At 35.5% G+C, this 17,589-nt stretch overlaps 2 protein-coding genes across 2 annotated transcripts; one reads left to right on the top strand and one right to left on the bottom strand.

Moving 5' to 3' along the window:
• On the top strand, positions 1-9,908 carry LOC132553932 (N6-adenosine-methyltransferase catalytic subunit-like). Its single transcript, XM_060218224.1, has 16 exons — positions 1-166; positions 570-873; positions 1,580-1,649; positions 1,973-2,025; positions 2,332-2,407; positions 2,942-3,031; positions 3,216-3,252; positions 3,984-4,103; positions 4,657-4,712; positions 4,951-5,067; positions 5,517-5,704; positions 5,980-6,018; positions 6,310-6,418; positions 7,046-7,111; positions 7,463-7,575; positions 8,017-9,908. Exons 1-16 carry the CDS (start codon positions 10-12, stop codon positions 8,126-8,128), a joined length of 1,707 nt encoding a protein of 568 aa, XP_060074207.1. The 5' UTR covers positions 1-9; the 3' UTR covers positions 8,129-9,908.
• Positions 9,909-11,948: 2,040 nt separating this feature from the next.
• LOC132553914 (ras-related protein Rab-35-like) lies at positions 11,949-16,257 on the bottom strand. The gene is made up of 4 exons (XM_060218203.1): positions 16,072-16,257; positions 13,952-14,114; positions 13,511-13,630; positions 11,949-12,112 (listed from the first exon to the last, which is right to left on the bottom strand). The coding sequence occupies exons 1-4, from the start codon at positions 16,255-16,257 to the stop codon at positions 11,949-11,951; spliced, it is 633 nt and encodes a 210-aa protein (XP_060074186.1).
• Between the last annotated feature and the right edge of the window lie 1,332 nt (positions 16,258-17,589).

Raw genomic sequence — 17,589 nt, 5'->3', positions numbered from 1 at the left:
GAAGACAAGATGTCTGATCCACTGAATGATATCCAAGCTGTCAAAAGTCGACATGGAAATCTCCGTGCGAAAATGGCAGCTCGCAGAAAACAGCGCGAAGGTTTGGAAGCAGAAATTACAAGCATTACTTCGCCACTGCAACCGGCGACCTCCTCGTCAACTCCAGGTACACTATCCTAATATATTTTAAACTGTATTTCAAAGTGCGACATGCCAATGTCAATATACTGGATAGAGAAATGTGTACGGTTGGTCTGGTTAATATCATACTTCTGGTATCTTTGCAAATGTTGACAGGGGAGATAACTCGCAAAAATATTGTTGTCTTGTGCACAGATGTTGGAGGAATTCCTACCATTTTAATTTGCACTGAAGAGTCTGAACAACTGCAGCATTTTATTGATATAATATTTATGAACAGACATAAGAACAAAAGATCAATTAAAATAGCATTCCCATACGAGTGTCTTTCTCCAAAACCCCAAATACAACTGGTGTTGGTAAGATTAATCTGCATGTGATTTGAAACCTGATACAATTTGGTGTTACAAGTTTCGAGTTTATTACAGCGTCATCCAAGCCTGAAATGAAGACATCCCTGATTACAGCTCAGTCCAGTGGTTTAAAAGCTCCAGAAAGTACTCCTGTCCCACAATTATTGAAACCTGACTCTGCTAGGGAATCTGAAACAACACAGAAAGCTGACCCTGAGATGGAGAAGCGTGTGCGAATGATGCTATGTGACATTAGTCTGGATATTCCATGTAACTCTGCAGTAATCGCTGAGCAAGTTTCCAACCTGATGGGCCGGGATATCCAGTTAGCAGTTATTGAAGATGTGCTTAAGAAATTTGCTTCACAACAGATGATCAGGTTATTTTTCACACCAAAAACCAATTAAACTCCAATTTACAATTCCCTTTCATCGTTTTTCAGTTTATTTATGTTTTTGGAACATTTTCTTCAGGTTTGTAATGTCAGTGAAATAAAAATTCTTTAAAACAACTAGTAGAAAATTTGAGTGAGATGTTTGCACAACCAGTCGAAGGAAATCTTCTACTGGTTGTATTATAAGAACCTTTATTTCACATAGTAGTTACAGCTAAACTATGTTATGGTGGTTCTTAAATGAATGTCAGAAACAGGAATAGGAATTTGTCCAGTTTGTTTTTAATCTATTTACAGTTTGTTAAATTTACCATTCAGAGTCAACATATTAAAATTGCAGCATGGTTTTTTATTGAAGATTGTTTTAATAAAATTGACTTGCTGTGATAGATTTTGAGATTTACTACATGGCTATGTAAAACCTTTAATATGTAGGTATTTAATAATTTTTTGAAGTGAAATGCAAAAATGTTGTCCACAATATGTAGGAAGACTTAGATACTTGAATAATTTATTTACTTACTTCAGGTTGATTAGAGGGGGCCCAGGGATCCTGGATTTCCTTTGTAACTAAACTTATCTTTACTTTAGATTGTGTACTTATTTCTCCCCCAGTTAGGGCTCCCCTTTTAAAAACATTTGTAATACTAATTTTATAACACGTACTCATGAATTCCTTGTTATTTTACAGTATCACCTCCATAGATCAGATTGGATCTGACCGGAGTAGACTTCTGGTTAACACATTAGATATTGCCAAGGTAATTTATACTTCTATGATAAACCTGTAAAAAGTGGATATTTATAATGAGTAATGAGACAAAGCAAGGTTTGTTTCAGTGTCCATATATCGCTATTTCTCAAAAAGTGCTTGACAAATACTTCCCAAATTTTGTTGTAATTCTATCCTTTTGCTCCTGTGAAATTAATGTGAATATCAGTTGATTTGCCATCTTTTGTGTTCAAGAGCGCTCTCTCTAAAATCTTATACAAAATCACCCTACCTATTTGTTTCAGATTTGATTTTAAAACTGGAGTGGTTAATCAAACATTTATGTTGTATATTTTTTAATCTGAATTTTAGTTGTCCGTAATAAAAGGTGAAGACTCTCAGCACAAGAAGCGGACTAGAGACAGGTAGGTACTACACCTGATTCCTGATATGACTTCCAACTAAATTAGATCTTTATTTAATTAGAGTAGTAATAGTGAACATAGTGAGATCTAAGGCTAGCAACTGCTTTATCAAGATAAAAATACATAATATATTCAGTTAGAGTTGGCCAACTTCAGTTGAAAAATAGTTAAAATAAGCAATACTCTTACTTTACATGGTACAGTACTCTGCTGATATACACATCTTTTATGAATTTGTTAATTTATTGAAGATTATTTATTTGGTGCCACAGATTTATCAGTCTCTTCATTTTTTAATTTTTCTAGTGATGGAGAAGAAGGCATAGAACCACCCTCTAAACATCCCAAACTTAAGGAAGTGAAGGAGGATACTAGTATAGAGGTAAGTGGTAGTTAAATACTCTTCTTGTAAATACCCAGTATTTTGAAAATTCAAGAGTGGAATGTTTTAACAGGTAAATAGACATAATATGCACTGGTCTCTAGCACTCGGTTTTGAAAAAAAATTGATGGGAATTGATCACCAGTTATACATCAATAGGAATTATCATTGACTGTACAAGTTCCTTACAACAAAAAAAATTGATGGGAATTGATCACCAGTTATACATCAATAGGAATTATCATGAAAAAAAACAAAAATTGATGGGAATTGATCATACATCAGTTATACATCCTTACATTGAGGAATTATCATTATACATCAATAGGAATTATCATTGACTGTACAAGTTCCTTACAACAAAACAAAGCTTCTTTGTTTGATTTGTTTGATGATTTCCACAGAAGTGTAAGTTGAAGTGTGAATTTTGATAGCCAAGGATGATGCATGCATTTCTAGGACTTACTTTCAATGTGACTTTGTACACATTAACTCTCATTATTGAGTATTGATTTTAATACTTCTTACCCACAGAGTCTACTGTCTATGCAGTCTGCAAAAGAGAAAGAAAACAAGAAATTAAATGAAGAAATCCTTGATCTTCTGACAAAGCCAACAGCTAAGGTAATATATGCAGACAACCTTCTCTCTAACTAAGCTGAAATGATATAAAATGATACTTAATACTATTTAAAGAGACAGGCTTAACACAGCTTCATGAAATGTAAGAATTTATTTTGTTATTCCCAGTGCAAAAACATAAACATTTCCAAAATATCTGTTGAAGAGTAAAATTATCTGTTTTCAGGAACAAAGTTTAGTGAAGCGTTTCAAATCTCAGGGTGGTAAGTATAATATACTGATTTTCCACAAATAGTCCCTGCTTTGTCCATCTGTCCGTCAGTCCATCCATTATAATTTTGTCTGGAGCATAACATAAAAAATTTAAGAGGTATCATCATCAAACTTGATAGGTAGATAGATCTCAACAAGGAGAAGTGAAGTGCACAAGAATCATAACTCATTTTTGCATAATTTAGGAGTTATTGCCCTTTGTTATTTTTCTTACTTATATTTTGCCTGGAGCATTACACTAAAACTATAAGAGGTATTAACATGAAACCTCATATGTAGATAGATCTCAACAAGAAGGAAGGTTAGTGCACAAGAATCATAATTCTCTTATTGCGCTTTGTTATTTTTCATACTTAAATTTTGTCCCAGTTGGGGAGCATAACTGGCCTCTAACAGCCCTTCTATTTTTTTCTTTTAGCAGAATTGCATCAATTATTATAATGATGCTTTATTTACATTTATTAATTTGAATATCAAGATACATGAAATGCATTTAAATATGTGGACCATTCAGAAATGACGATCAAACTTGTACATAGAAGCATTTGAAAGCTTTTATCCATACTCTCCACTTGTCAACATAAATCATTATGTCTGGAAATGCTTTAGTATTTAATAATGTGTAATGTTTTACAGAAGAACGATTAAATTTAATTGTTTAATTTTTTACACTTATATATATATCTATAGTTTGAAAAATTCATTATGTCACACTTTATAGGTGCACAGTTGAAGGAGTTTTGTCAATATGGTACTCGAGAGGAATGCAAGAAACTTGGTGAAACCAAAGAACAGTGTAGAAAATTACACTTCAGGAAAATCATCCACAAACACACAGATGGTAATTATTTTCTATCAATTAAAATCTACTCTTAATTAAGTGAATATTTTGATTTAATGACTTTATTTTACTTTTTTTTGTCTTTTAAGTTTATTTTGATTGTTTTATGGCTTTAAGCAAATGTATCATTAAGAATATATGACTATAAACTCATGTTTGATAATAAGCGGTAGCTCTTCCATTCTGTTAAGATATCAACAAATACTGTTTCATTGTCCTCCCATAGCTGACTAGGAGTTAGAGAGAATGTGTGTATTTCATGCCCTGTATAACATGCAATGCGTAATTTCCACAGATACATTATCTAGTACAGATATTGTTGGTTAAGAATTCTCTGTAAAATGTTGTTGATTAAACCCTAATTTACCTTCAGATTCTTTAGTGATAACTGCAATTAAGTTTATATGCCTTATATATTTCCAAAATATTAGTTAATTTAACAAAATATAAATGAGAGCTACAAATGACAAGGAAAATCCACCAGCTGTTTATATGTAAATGTTATACATTTTGCGAATTTATCAACTGAAATACATTTTTCATTGATTTGTAGAAACCTTGGGTGATTGTTCTTTTCTGAACACATGTTTTCACATGGATACTTGTAAGGTAAGGTGTAATACATCTTAGATTTAGACAATCTATTCAATTTTATGTAAATAATTTGTTGCCTGTTTGAAACATTGATTTTAAGTGACATTCTGTCTAAGTTTGGTTTGGTGTGGTAGTTCAATCTGATTTCACTGAGCTGTGTTACAAAATTATTTCCTACCTCTATCAAAGCTGTATACGATAACTAGGAGTTGGTAGAACTCATTCTACAATATAGTGTACATTGGTACTTCAGTATGTCCATTACGAGATTGACTACCCAGCCGTCAGTACAACTGACGCCATGAAAAAAGAAGCTCTAGCCATGGCAAAGAAAGGATTGGAATCTGGTGATGTGCTGTATCCTCCTCAGGTAAATTCATCAATCCTTCTCAACCTTTCCCTAAAATGCAAAACTAAGCCAGGACTCTTACAGTCTACCTGTTTCAACTCACATATTATTCCTTCTCCTTGTCCTCTTCTTCCATTTTTCACTTCGACTTTAGCCCTCCAGTTAGCCTCCAATTTATTTCCTCTTTTTCCCTCTCCTCTCTTCTTTTATATAATTATCCATTCTGCCATTTCCTATCTCCCCTTTTCCCTTTCCTCCCCTACTCTCCCCTCCCCTACTCTCCCCTCCCCTACTCTCCCTTCCTCTATTTACCTTCATTCCTTTTTTCGTCTTGTTCCCTCATTAATCCCCTACTTCTATCTCTTAAAGTTTTTTTCTGCTACATTCTTCCTCCACATTATTCAATATCACTTCTATAAAAGTGAAATAAACATACAAAAAGGTTTTTTTTTTTTGTGATTTCCCGACAGTGGGTTCAGTGTGACCTGCGATTCTTTGATATGACCGTCCTTGGAAAGTGTGCAGTTGTGATGGCTGATCCACCCTGGGACATCCACATGGAGCTTCCATACGGGACCATGTCTGATGATGAGATGAGGAAATTGGATGTCCCTAGTCTCCAGGACGATGGATTTATCTTCCTCTGGGTTACTGGGAGGTTTGTGGAGTTTTTGTCTATTGACATGAAGGAGAGAAATTTTAAGATGTCTTCAGTGAACTTTGCAGATGTAATATCTGGCACATATTTTTAGATTTTTCTCTGTTCAAATTCAAGAATATAAATGTCATATCTTACAAAACCAAGGAAAATCATAAAAAGTTAACATTTGTCACTTTTTTCAGTATAGACCAGTGAAAGTAAAATTACTCAAATTCATGTTAATAAATTTCAAATTCATACTGACTTAGATATTCTGTTTCTATTCTTCATAGAGCTATGGAGCTTGGTCGGGAATGCCTCGACTTATGGGGGTGAGTACAAACCAAATCTGAATAAGCAGCTTAGATGGTTTGACTGTTGTCAAGAGATAAGAATTCAGCCTTTATCATAGTAGAAAGTAAGGTTAAGAAATATACTGCTCTTGAGTGATTAGTGACTTTTTTTGCGTTTAGAAAAAAATTGACATATTTTCAAAATAGATGCATTTTCAGGTTGACAATTTGGTCCTACATATTTCATATTGTCAGAACTGACTTTTGTTATGCTAGTCACATTAAAGGTAGTGTGTATCCTTAATATACATTTATATTGTATTTCCTTAGGTACAAACGGGTCGATGAGGTGATTTGGGTGAAAACGAATCAGCTCCAGAGAATTATTCGGACGGGACGTACTGGTCACTGGCTCAATCATGGCAAGGAACACTGTCTGGTCAGTACAACTCAAGGTCAAAGTGATGAACACTTTGTCCTTGTTCTTTCTATCTTTAACAAGTTTTGTTATCATATTTTCTTGCTATGTACTAGGGTATTTTATCAAATGTCAGTTTTGTAGTTTTGAGTCCTTTTTCTGATCTGATCTAATCCACTGACTTTAAGAGGACAATAACAACCTATGAATTATATCACTAAGATAAGGCTATAGCTCAGTCAGGTTAAACATAGGCCTACATAACCCCAGGTGAAGACTTGTGGTATGTGGTACGAGGCTTCCTACCTCTGGCAATGTGTGTTTCTCAGGAAGCTGGGAAACGGACAAGTCTTTGCTGATGTGGTTGTGACCTTGGGCAAGACACACAACCCTATTTGTGATGGATGTTGTTCAGTGCGGTAGCCACTGGCTATTATACGGAGACCTTGCCTGAAAATGACCTTGGCTGTTAACAAGGGGATAAAACTAGCAAAAATCAATCAACACTGTTTATTCACCTTTTAAGTTATTGTTTAAAAATTAATGTGATAGAAAAGATCAAAGATACCTTCAAATTATGGAGGGCTGATCAGGATAGGTACCAGGATTCCACTGTATCTGTAAATCATTATGTTTCAATACTTTCAGGTTGGTGTGAAGGGAAATCCCCAGGGAGCTAACAGAGGACTTGATTGTGATGTTATCGTGGCAGAGGTAATCATAAGTAAATAGTATAAACAGTATCGTTAGTAATCTAATGAAGATTTGTTAGTTCTTGTCTGTGATTGAAAAGAAAAGTGTTTCAGATATGATCTGATACATATTTACCTTAACTGATGTAAAATACAATATGACGAGATAAAGTGATGAACTTCATTGATCATTCTGACTTTACCAAATTTTGGACCAATTTAAAAATGTTATGGCAAAATACATAGAAATTGGAAACAGATTATAGAACATTTTTTGAAATAAAGGGAAATATAGACCACATGTCCCTTTCCAGAAATATTGCCAGAAATTCATTTGAGTTTAATAATGAACTTTCTTTGTGTTGACCTGTAGGTGCGTGCAACCAGTCACAAACCAGATGAGATTTACGGTATTATTGAGAGACTATCTCCAGGGACTAGAAAGGTAGAACTGTTTGGACGACCACATAATGTACAGCCAAACTGGTGAGCAACATTGTTCTTACAGTATTAAGGGGTCTTGTTAGTGGAAGTTGAAATGGGCAAACCTATTCTTTTGTCTGATAACTTTAATACCTATATCAGATATGATTTTCTAGTTTTACTTATATTTAAATTTTATGTTTTGCAAGTCCTACAGGGACTTGGATTAAAGTAAAATTAGTGTGCTTATCTTCTTATTTCTCAATATCATGAATGTAGTTAAAGAACAGGGATTTTCAAATATCTCGAGGACTATGTTCTTTGGTAAAGAGCCAGCCCCAAGCAATATTAACCTGAACTCTTAACACAAGTTACAGTGATAATGGGTAACGTAGTAGAATGTCTTATATACATTAAGCAGATGCTTTTTACCAAACCAACCATACAATAAACTTTGTATGTTTCCTGTACTTGTATTTATGATAAGTATATATTATCTTTCAGGATAACCCTGGGCAATCAGGTGGAGGGTGTGAGACTAAAAGATCCTGATGTTGTCAAATTGTTCCGCAACAGGTATCCTGACGGTAACTGTCTGACCCCAAAAAGCAAATGAGAACTTTCAGTTAAGTTCCTGAAGGATTCAAGTATTATTGCCCAAAACTTGCAAAAGGCAGATGAGAAGGTCTGCAAGGCTACAAGGGAATATGTAACATTGTAACTATTGGAGGTTCTGGTTAACCCCATGCAAGTGAAAGCCTTGTAAAATATCTTCTATAAAAGTTCTGAAGAAAAAATCAACATATTGTCTGGAGCAAAATGAAATCTTGTGAAAGACCAGACAGAACTCGCAGGATGTTATCCTAAACAAGTGAGAATTTTCTTTGGAAGTTCCGGATTATGTCAAAAGTTAGGTGAGAATGAATTATCAGTTTTCTGAAAGAATCTTTAAAAACAAATCAGTTTGGTCACTGCATTGGATGTGGTGAGTGATGAGAATCAGTCTGTTATACGTTGAATGTACAGTCGTAAATGTATGGTACGAGATCTGAAATATGTTTTCAGGTCAGAATTGACTGGAATTTCTTCATGATTCACCATTTTGTTACTGGGCAACTGAAATGGTGTCTGGGTGAACTTCAGTCCGATATTAATCGTACTTTATTAGTATTCATGGTCACTGTCCAAGATCGTGTTTTAAAACCTTTTACTGATTGTAAGGTTAATGCGATAAAGCATACACATCTGAACTGTAAGTCTTTGTTTTTCTTTTTAACACTCAGAAATTTGAAGGTTAGCTTTTGTATGGTTTTCATGCGAAGTAGAACATATCATATTATGATTTTCCATTTCCATTTGAATCCGTGTCCTACATACCAAAAGCCAAATGTAAGTCCTTATTATACAGTACATATACCATTGTTAGTCTAGTTCCATGTTTGTCAAGTAGAAAAGTATCTTATTACACTTATATTTGACATCCATGGCTTTGAACATTTCTCTCCTTGCAGTTGTGGTTACTCTCAGGATAATTATAACCCTAAAATGAAAAGCATCTGGGTTGGCGTTTTACCGAGTTAGCAAGCCTTCACCTATGGTGACTCATGATTGCTTCATGTCATATGTTGTTGGGACCCATCTTTAATATACTATTGACATGTGTTGTTTGTCATGAAGTATGCCATTTATAGATCTATGTCACTAGGCCTGTTGCTGCTACTACATGTAAGTCATAAGGAGTAATACTGCGTCTTTCAATCACTGGTTTGTGCAGAATATCAAAAGTACTGACTGATGGCCTTCCTGAACGTGATCTTCTAATCTTTCTCCACTGTGACAAGGATGTATATTAGGGACAGTGCATTTTACCATGCTACAGGAAAAATGGGAGACTTGTTTTTTTTAAAATTCAGTAGTTTATAGGTTTTGAAGGGAACTGCCATGTTAAGAATTGGTGCGTTTTACTGGTATTTTAGAGCTGTAAAAACATACTATTTATATTATCACAGTTCGGGGAAAGGATTGTAAATTTATAATATGTTAAAAATTCGTTTAGATATTTCATCTGGTCTTAGAAACACAAACAAATTGAAACGAAAATTACTATAATTACACTAAATCTGAAAAACCCTACAAATATAGATACAGGTGAAACCTAATCAGTGAATCCAATTAATATGTTCTTTAAAGTGGTTGTGGCTGTTGGGACATCAGTAAAGTGTGAATTAATACACAAGACACTTTATCCCATTGTGTTATACCCACTTTGTATCTCATGTCAAAAGAATACTTGATCCGTGTTTTGTAAGATCATGTTGCTGATGTTTTGTTAGCGTGTGTTGATGTGTGACTGAAATTGAATGAGATTCAATAAAATAAAAATATACATATGTAAATTATTTTTGTCGTTTATACAGTACTTGTTATAATGGGTTCTGAGTTTTATACAACACTTGTTCTGTCGAGATCTGAGTGTTAATAGCACCTGTTCTGATGAGATCTATTCATAGTGTAAACACGGAATCCGGTAATGTATGAGTATGACCCTGAGCTTTCAAAGACTAGGATATTTTGTATTTATAAATCAGAATTAGTTTTCCCCAAAGAAGTTTGTAAATGTTACTATGACGACTAAAAACAAAAAAATGAACAAAGCTTGAACATTATTTTGTAACAAACACACGAGGGATTCCTCCATCTGGAGGAGTAGATGATAACTTAATTTAAACACAAATTTGATGAACCTATGACAAAAATAAGAATAAAAGAAAGATTTACACGGAGACTCCAGAAAAAGTATAAGGAGAAAAGACCAGGTGTTCCAGAAAGATAAACGTCTTCGTCTTCATTGACGGCATCCGCCGTGTAAATTTTGGTCAATCATTGCAAATTCCCAACGAAGAACAGGGTAAACAATGCATTGAAACTACCTGGCATACAAATGAGCATCTTACACGTTCAGACTCATACTGTACAAAGAAATGGAAGACCCAGTTCTAATCAGTATGCTGTGGAAAGCCGTTGCCAGTTCTGTAGTTAATCGACACTAAAAAGTTCATGGGCTTTCAAAGCAAATTGACACTCGGATTGTATCACTCTAACCTGCCTCAATAAATCTACAGTTGTGATATGAACAAGGATGATCGCAATGTTCTCTGGTTTATATCTGAAAATTTTCATTACCTTGTCATAATTTAACCAGGACGTATAATGCAGAGTCTGGAAAGAAGGCCCAGTGGAGGCTGACGTATCTGGCGCTTTGTGTTTGTTCAATGTATCACGAAGTCTTCGATTTCCCCGCCCATTACATTTATTACATAATCTTATCTACCTGTGGCCCATTCACTTCAAGGCTGTAGAGCTCTATTTTGTGTGCTAGCGAGAAGAGAACTTCATTTTCGTCACCAAAAAATATGGATAAGTTGAAAAACGATATGTAATTTATCATAATAAGTATCCTTGTATCCACAGCCTATGATGTTAACATGCCAGACGATTCGATATCCAAGGGCCTTTTACATTCGTTAAATTCGTTTAACGTTCATCGTATATATCTACCAGGATTGGAAATCAAAAACACGACAGGCTCTCCTACAAAAGACACACAAATGAATAGCACCTGTTAAATTTGTTTGTCCTTCTAGTGGATATATGTAGATATGTATTATTTTTCTGCGAAGGAAGATTTAGTGTATTGAAACGTATTAAAAGCAATATGGACATGTGGGATGGGCGTCCACTGTCTTTTCTGCTTTGACGATGATGTCCACTATTAAGTACCACATTCCTACTACTCTCAACACCGCTTCCCAAATAACACGAGATGTTGTCACTACACTGACAAAGCGAATCGCATGCTGCATTCTTTCGGCTACCAATGATTGATCACCAAGCATTTGAAAATATATCACTTTCACGAGAAAATGGTGCCAAAACGCAGCAGGCGTAACTTAAAAAAAAAGAATTTGAGCCACAAATATTTTAACGTCATTTGAAACAATATTTTATTGGTAATAATTCCTTGCTAGAAAAAAGAACATACATACCAAATAAGAAGGAATCAGAAACGGAAATGAAAAGTTGTATATGTAGTATGTTGTATATCTTGTATCATCAATTTGTTCTAAAACTCGTTTCTGAACAATAAAATATCAACAACCTCAACTATAATGTTTATGACCTGATTACCATAATCGACAATGTCATGAGCACGTCTTTTTGTAATCTTTTACATCCAATGGAGGGAAGATATATTCTTATAAAATCGAATGTCCAGTTCTCACCGGGAACTCTGGCTAACAAAGATTTTCTCCACTAAAACGAAAGTAGTCTAAGCATGTAGATATTTATCACAAAGTTGTATTTTAAAACACCAATCGAATATTTGTCCTCCAATATCTGATATTTGTAAAATTTTCTCCACACAATGAGTTGTTTTAAACCGTCTGACAACACTCCCTCGGTGGTTTGCCTCGCTGTCGTGGTTGATACCTCGTGATTTCTACAGTGCTGTTGTACAGAGATTCGTAAAACAATGGCGTCTTGTAAGCACCCATAAGCTTTGTAGCAATGATAGTTAAAGCGTTGTCTATTCCCTCGCCTGTAAAAATAACATTTAAGGTATGGTCAATAGACGTTTAAAAATAAGAATAATTACAGTTTGCTGGTTTTATTTATAAACACAAGGAACAGCGTCATCGACCTTCGATTGCTGAAACATTATGTCAAAGTGACCTCATCAATAAGTCTACCTCAAAATTAGTCTGACAAATAGATATATACCGGTCTTTTTCCGCGATCATTTATAACAATGAATTGATTTGGTTATGGTGTAAACATATTTAAATTTTATAAACTCACACAGAAAAAATAGAACAAAAAGCCAAAGTGGGTGGCTAAGTGAAAGAGTTTGTAATGACACGGACACATATATAAATACTCACAGTTTGCAACAAGTAATCGAATACAAGAGGCAATTATGGGAGCTTGCCGCATCACATAAGGTTTATGGATATTAGAATCTATCATTGAACATTCCTATTTGAACTTATGTATTATTGAGTAAGAAGTACTAGATAATTAGAACTCTCGTAACCATAGCGAAGTGTACTGAGTTAACGGATCTACATTTAGTTGTCACGAAAATTGATGACAAACATTTTCTTTCGAAGGTCTAAATGGACAGTTAAGCGAACTAGAAATATATCATCCAATGAGGAACTATATCAGTTTCATGAGTATAGTCAGTAGAATATTAGATTTTCAAATGCTCACAAGGTAGCGATATTTACATTCACACTTTGTAAAATTCGAACATTGCCTATTATGATTTATGATTAAGTGTCGGCTTGGTATTAGTTTCGGAATCATTACATAACCTCGTAGACGGTATACAGGACTTGATAGTATATTGTAGTCCATAAATCAGATGTGGTCTTCAGGATTAAATTAGAAGTAGATTGAAGGATACTTAGGGTGGAAGAATGTTACGTAAATAAGAAAGGCCATGTAATCGGTTTTTTTTTTTTTTTTTTGTTATAAAAATATACCTTTAATCCAACTTTATGTTTCAAATCCAGCTTCAAAGCAAAGAGAGTCTCAACTTGCATATAATGTTTAATCCGGAACATTCTTGGAAGTTTCAAATTTTAATTTCTTAAATGTATCAGTATCATGCGGTGGACAACCACTCCACAACCATACTGAACTAAGAGTACAGTGCAGTCAACATTTGAGGGCATAAAGTATTCTAAAAGGTGTAAGGCTCGATTTATTTCCTGGTAGTTTGCACCCGATGTGATTCCCGGGTGATAAGGTTTCAATAAAGTTTACATCTTCGTTATTAAGATTCGGATTCTGAATGATAATGAATTCTTTATATTTTATGGACGGAAATGTATGACAGAAACGTGGGTATTACATTGACACTAACTAACTGATTTTATTCTTCTGGTCAAAGTCACAGTCCTCGGCTGCTTATTTCATTGTTCAACATTACCTGTTAGTGCGGAAACCGGAAGTACGCATTCGCAATTGTGTGCATAGCGGAAGTTCTCGGTGCTGTCCGTTATTACATTTCTTTCCAGATCCGATTTGTTCCCCATTATAAATCTCAAGGCTGTAGACATTAAAAAAAGATCCATCTAGTAGATTTCCAACAGTAACAATCTCTTGATTTCATTTAACTTTTTGTGTTTTCGTATTATATCATTGTTAACTGAAAACAATGGTTGTTATATGCACGTAAGATATTTGTTTTCTTCGACAAATAAATTTGCATTTGTAATCAACACGATGGGCAATTGTTCATTTTTTCAGGATGATTCATAAATGCTGATTTGATATCAGAAGTATACACAAGAACATCATTAACATACAATTAAGATCTAATTCATAGTTTTTACCTCAAGTCAGTTGATAATTGGTTATGATATCTCACCATTTGGAGCGAAATCAAGAGCGTCATTGGCCCATTTTGAGAGATATTGGAGCGAGGCTGGATTGTTAACGTCATACACGAGCACGGCAGCATGCGTGTTGCGGTAGTAGTTCCTGGTCATCGTTTTGAACTTTTCCACACCTGCAGTGTCCCAGAGAACCAGCTGATGGAGACAAATGTGCCATGTTATTTCCAAATCTAGACTTACTATAATATGTTGCCACATGATGGAGATAGATGTGGTATGTTATTTCCTAATCTAGACCTGCTGTAGGCCTGTTGTCTAGATGATGGAGACAGATGTGGTATGTCATTCCGAATCTAGACCTGCTGTAGGTCTGTTTTCTAGATGATGGAGACTGATGTGGTATGTCATTCCGAATCTAGACCTGCTGTAGGCCTGTTGTCTAGATGATGGAGACAGATGTGGTATGTCATTCCGAATCTAGACCTGCTGTAGGCCTGTTGTCTAGATGATGGAGACTGATGTGGTATGTCATTCCGAATCTAGACCTGCTGTAGGCCTGTTGTCTAGATGATGGAGACAGATGTGGTATGTCATTCCGAATCTAGACCTGCTGTAGGTCTGTTTTCTAGATGATGGAGACAGATGTGGTATGTCATTCCGAATCTAGACCTGCTGTAGGCCTGTTGTCTAGATGATGGAGACAGATGTGGTATGTCATTCCGAATCTAGACCTGCTGTAGGTCTGTTTTCTAGATGATGTAGACTGATGTGGTATGTCATTCCGAATCTAGACCTGCTGTAGGCCTGTTTTCTAGATGATGGAGACAGATGTGGTGTGTTACTTCCTAATTTAGACCTGCTGTAGGTCTGTTGTCTAGATGATGGAGACAGATGTGGTGTGTTATTTCCTAATTTAGACCTGCTGTAGGTCTGTAGTCTAGATGATGGAGACAGATGTGGTGTGTTATTTCCTAATTTAGACCTGCTGTAGGTCCTTGTCTAGATGATGGAGACAGATGTTGTGTGTTATTTCCTAATTTAGACCTGCTGTAGGTCTGTAGTCTAGATGATGGAGACAGATGTGGTGTGTTATTTCCTAATTTAGACCTGCTGTAGGTCCTTGTCTAGATGATGGAGACAGATGTGGTGTGTTATTTAATGATTTAGACCTGCTGTAGATCTGTTGTCTAGATGATGGAGACAGATGTGGTGTGTTATTTCCTAATTTAGACCTGCTGTAGGTCCTTGTCTAAATGATGGAGACAGATGTGGTATGTCATTCCGAATCTAGACCTGCTGTAGGTCTGTTTTCTAGATGATGGAGACAGATGTGGTATGTCATTCCGAATCTAGACCTGCTGTAGGTCTGTTTTCTAGATGATGGAGACAGATGTGGTATGTCATTCCGAATCTAGACCTGCTGTAGATCTGTTGTCTAGATGATGGAGACAAATGTGGTATGTTATTTCCTAATCTTTGGCTATACGAGGATGCACTACCGACGTAAGCGAAGAAACTGGTACTTCATTTGTCATACTGTTTAACACTGTCATGTAATTGGCACGGAAATACGAAGAACCATTAGTTCCTAATATCGTGAATGAACTTATTTATCAGTCCACAACAAAACCTTATAAAGGGTATCTAAAAGTTTTCACGTGGTTCTTACTTCAAATTTGAAAGACACATCAGTCGTTTAAATTGCATTTTTTCTTATAGCTCATAGTTAGAGAAAATAATCTTTAGACGTCACTTTGATAAAGATAATAACCGTTTTATACCAAAGCGGCGAGGAATAGCATTTTGTATGGCATGCATTAAAGTGCATTGGTTAATTGAGGTCCCATATTCGTTCCCTAGTGAGTCTTTAAAGGACATCTTCAATTTCATGGTATCGACAAATAACTATGGTACACATAGAGTTTTTTTTTCTAAGCATGAGAGTCTTATTTCTATCATCGCTTCATTTCATCATCTTATGTGTATCATTTTAAATGGTCATTTCATACACAGAGATGTTATAACTTATTCATTTAACATTTTTGGCATGACAGTAGATGTGTCAGGGTAGACACTACGGTAAGAAGCGGGAGGAGGGGGTTGATATAAGACTGAGGTAGAAGATTATCGAGACAAAGTTACCGTTACTTACCGCGACCTTTTCGTCCTCGACGTACAACGTCTTCACGCAGCTTTCAATGCCAACTGTCGGCTGCAGCCCCTGGATGAACGTATTGTCCTTTACCCTAAGAAACAGTGAAGATTTGCCGACGCCCACCTCCCCTAGAAGTATCACTTTAAAGAGAGGGCGGCGCCAGTCTATATCGTCTACCGGCATATTTTAACTTCAATTCGGTGGCATCAAGACAGCTTCAAATATATAAAACTCATTCCGTTTCCATTTTCAATTTGTTCTCATTAATGGTTGCTTTGATTAAGATAATTTTACAAATGTTGCTAGGTTATTGTCTAGTAGTGGAATGACGTAGAGTCTCAATCAAGGAAAGGCACTACTTCTCAAATGCTAGAGAACTATGTTACCATTCCGGTTGAAATAAATGGTCGTTGGAAAATAGAATAATCAAAGTTTTGGATTAGTAAAAAAGTAGTTTTCACGGGAAAAACTCCAGGATTCTGGTTCTCATATCATCCTTCGACAATGTTACTAGCACTGATCGCTTTAACGACTTGCAGACACGTGACGTTAGCAGGAACGGGGTCAAACAAGTGATAATCAAATGTTTGGGACAAATAACGTTGGCATTCCAGGAAGAATTATTTTCCTTCTTCTGACGACCTTATAGGATTATACCGTTCACAACTTAGACAATCGCTGCTTTCGTCGTAAATATCCACAGAAGTTGGATAATAAAATCTCTGTGTAAACAATGGACGACGACAGGAGTCATTTCTACCGTTATATACTATGAACAGTACTACCTCGTGAGCTGTACTGGTGTAAACGATAGATAACCTGACTGGAACAGGGAGATAAAAACAGCCGGGAAAGTCTACAACATCCTCAAAACAAACCACGTCCAGGACATTTACCAGTACTCCTGTCGCTGCAAAAGTTTGATCCGAACATTTTTGTATTAAAGCAACAACATCGGTAATGTTCTGATTACTTGGCAAAAACGTACGCTTCACATAGATTTCACAATTCTACAAATATACACGTTTTTAAGATTAGTGATAGGACTCACCTTTATAGATGTTGATTTCCCACTATAATTTTCACAGGAGATGATAGTTGGAGAAGATAACTGAGTTTTACATACTGATACTGGGCTTTGTCAATATGGATTGAGTAATGTCTGTTTATGGAGCGTGTGTGACTTTTATCAGTGGTAGCACCCAACGAACCTAGATATCACGTGTATATAAATTAACAGATTACTACACAGGTTTAAAAGCAGTTTTAAAGCAAAATTCTGAACCCAGATTTATAGCACTACGGAATAGTGTTTTTATGACAGAGAATTGAACAAAGTTAATACTTCTTCATACAACTTTAGAATTAGATGATAAAGTGAAACCCCTCGAACAAACAATGTTCCAGGACTCGTTAGTGATGTTAGGAGCTTAAAATGTGGAAATATGAAAGACGTGTCGGAGACACCAGAACCGGCACAAACAAATGTGAAAAATAGAGGGCGTGGAGACACTC

Source organism: Ylistrum balloti, unplaced genomic scaffold (genome assembly GCF_031769215.1).
Source record: "Ylistrum balloti isolate Yb309-2 unplaced genomic scaffold, AGI_CSIRO_Ybal_v1 Utg370368, whole genome shotgun sequence".
Taxonomy (NCBI): domain Eukaryota; kingdom Metazoa; phylum Mollusca; class Bivalvia; order Pectinida; family Pectinidae; genus Ylistrum; species Ylistrum balloti.
This window is presented reverse-complemented; position numbering and strand designations above follow the sequence as displayed.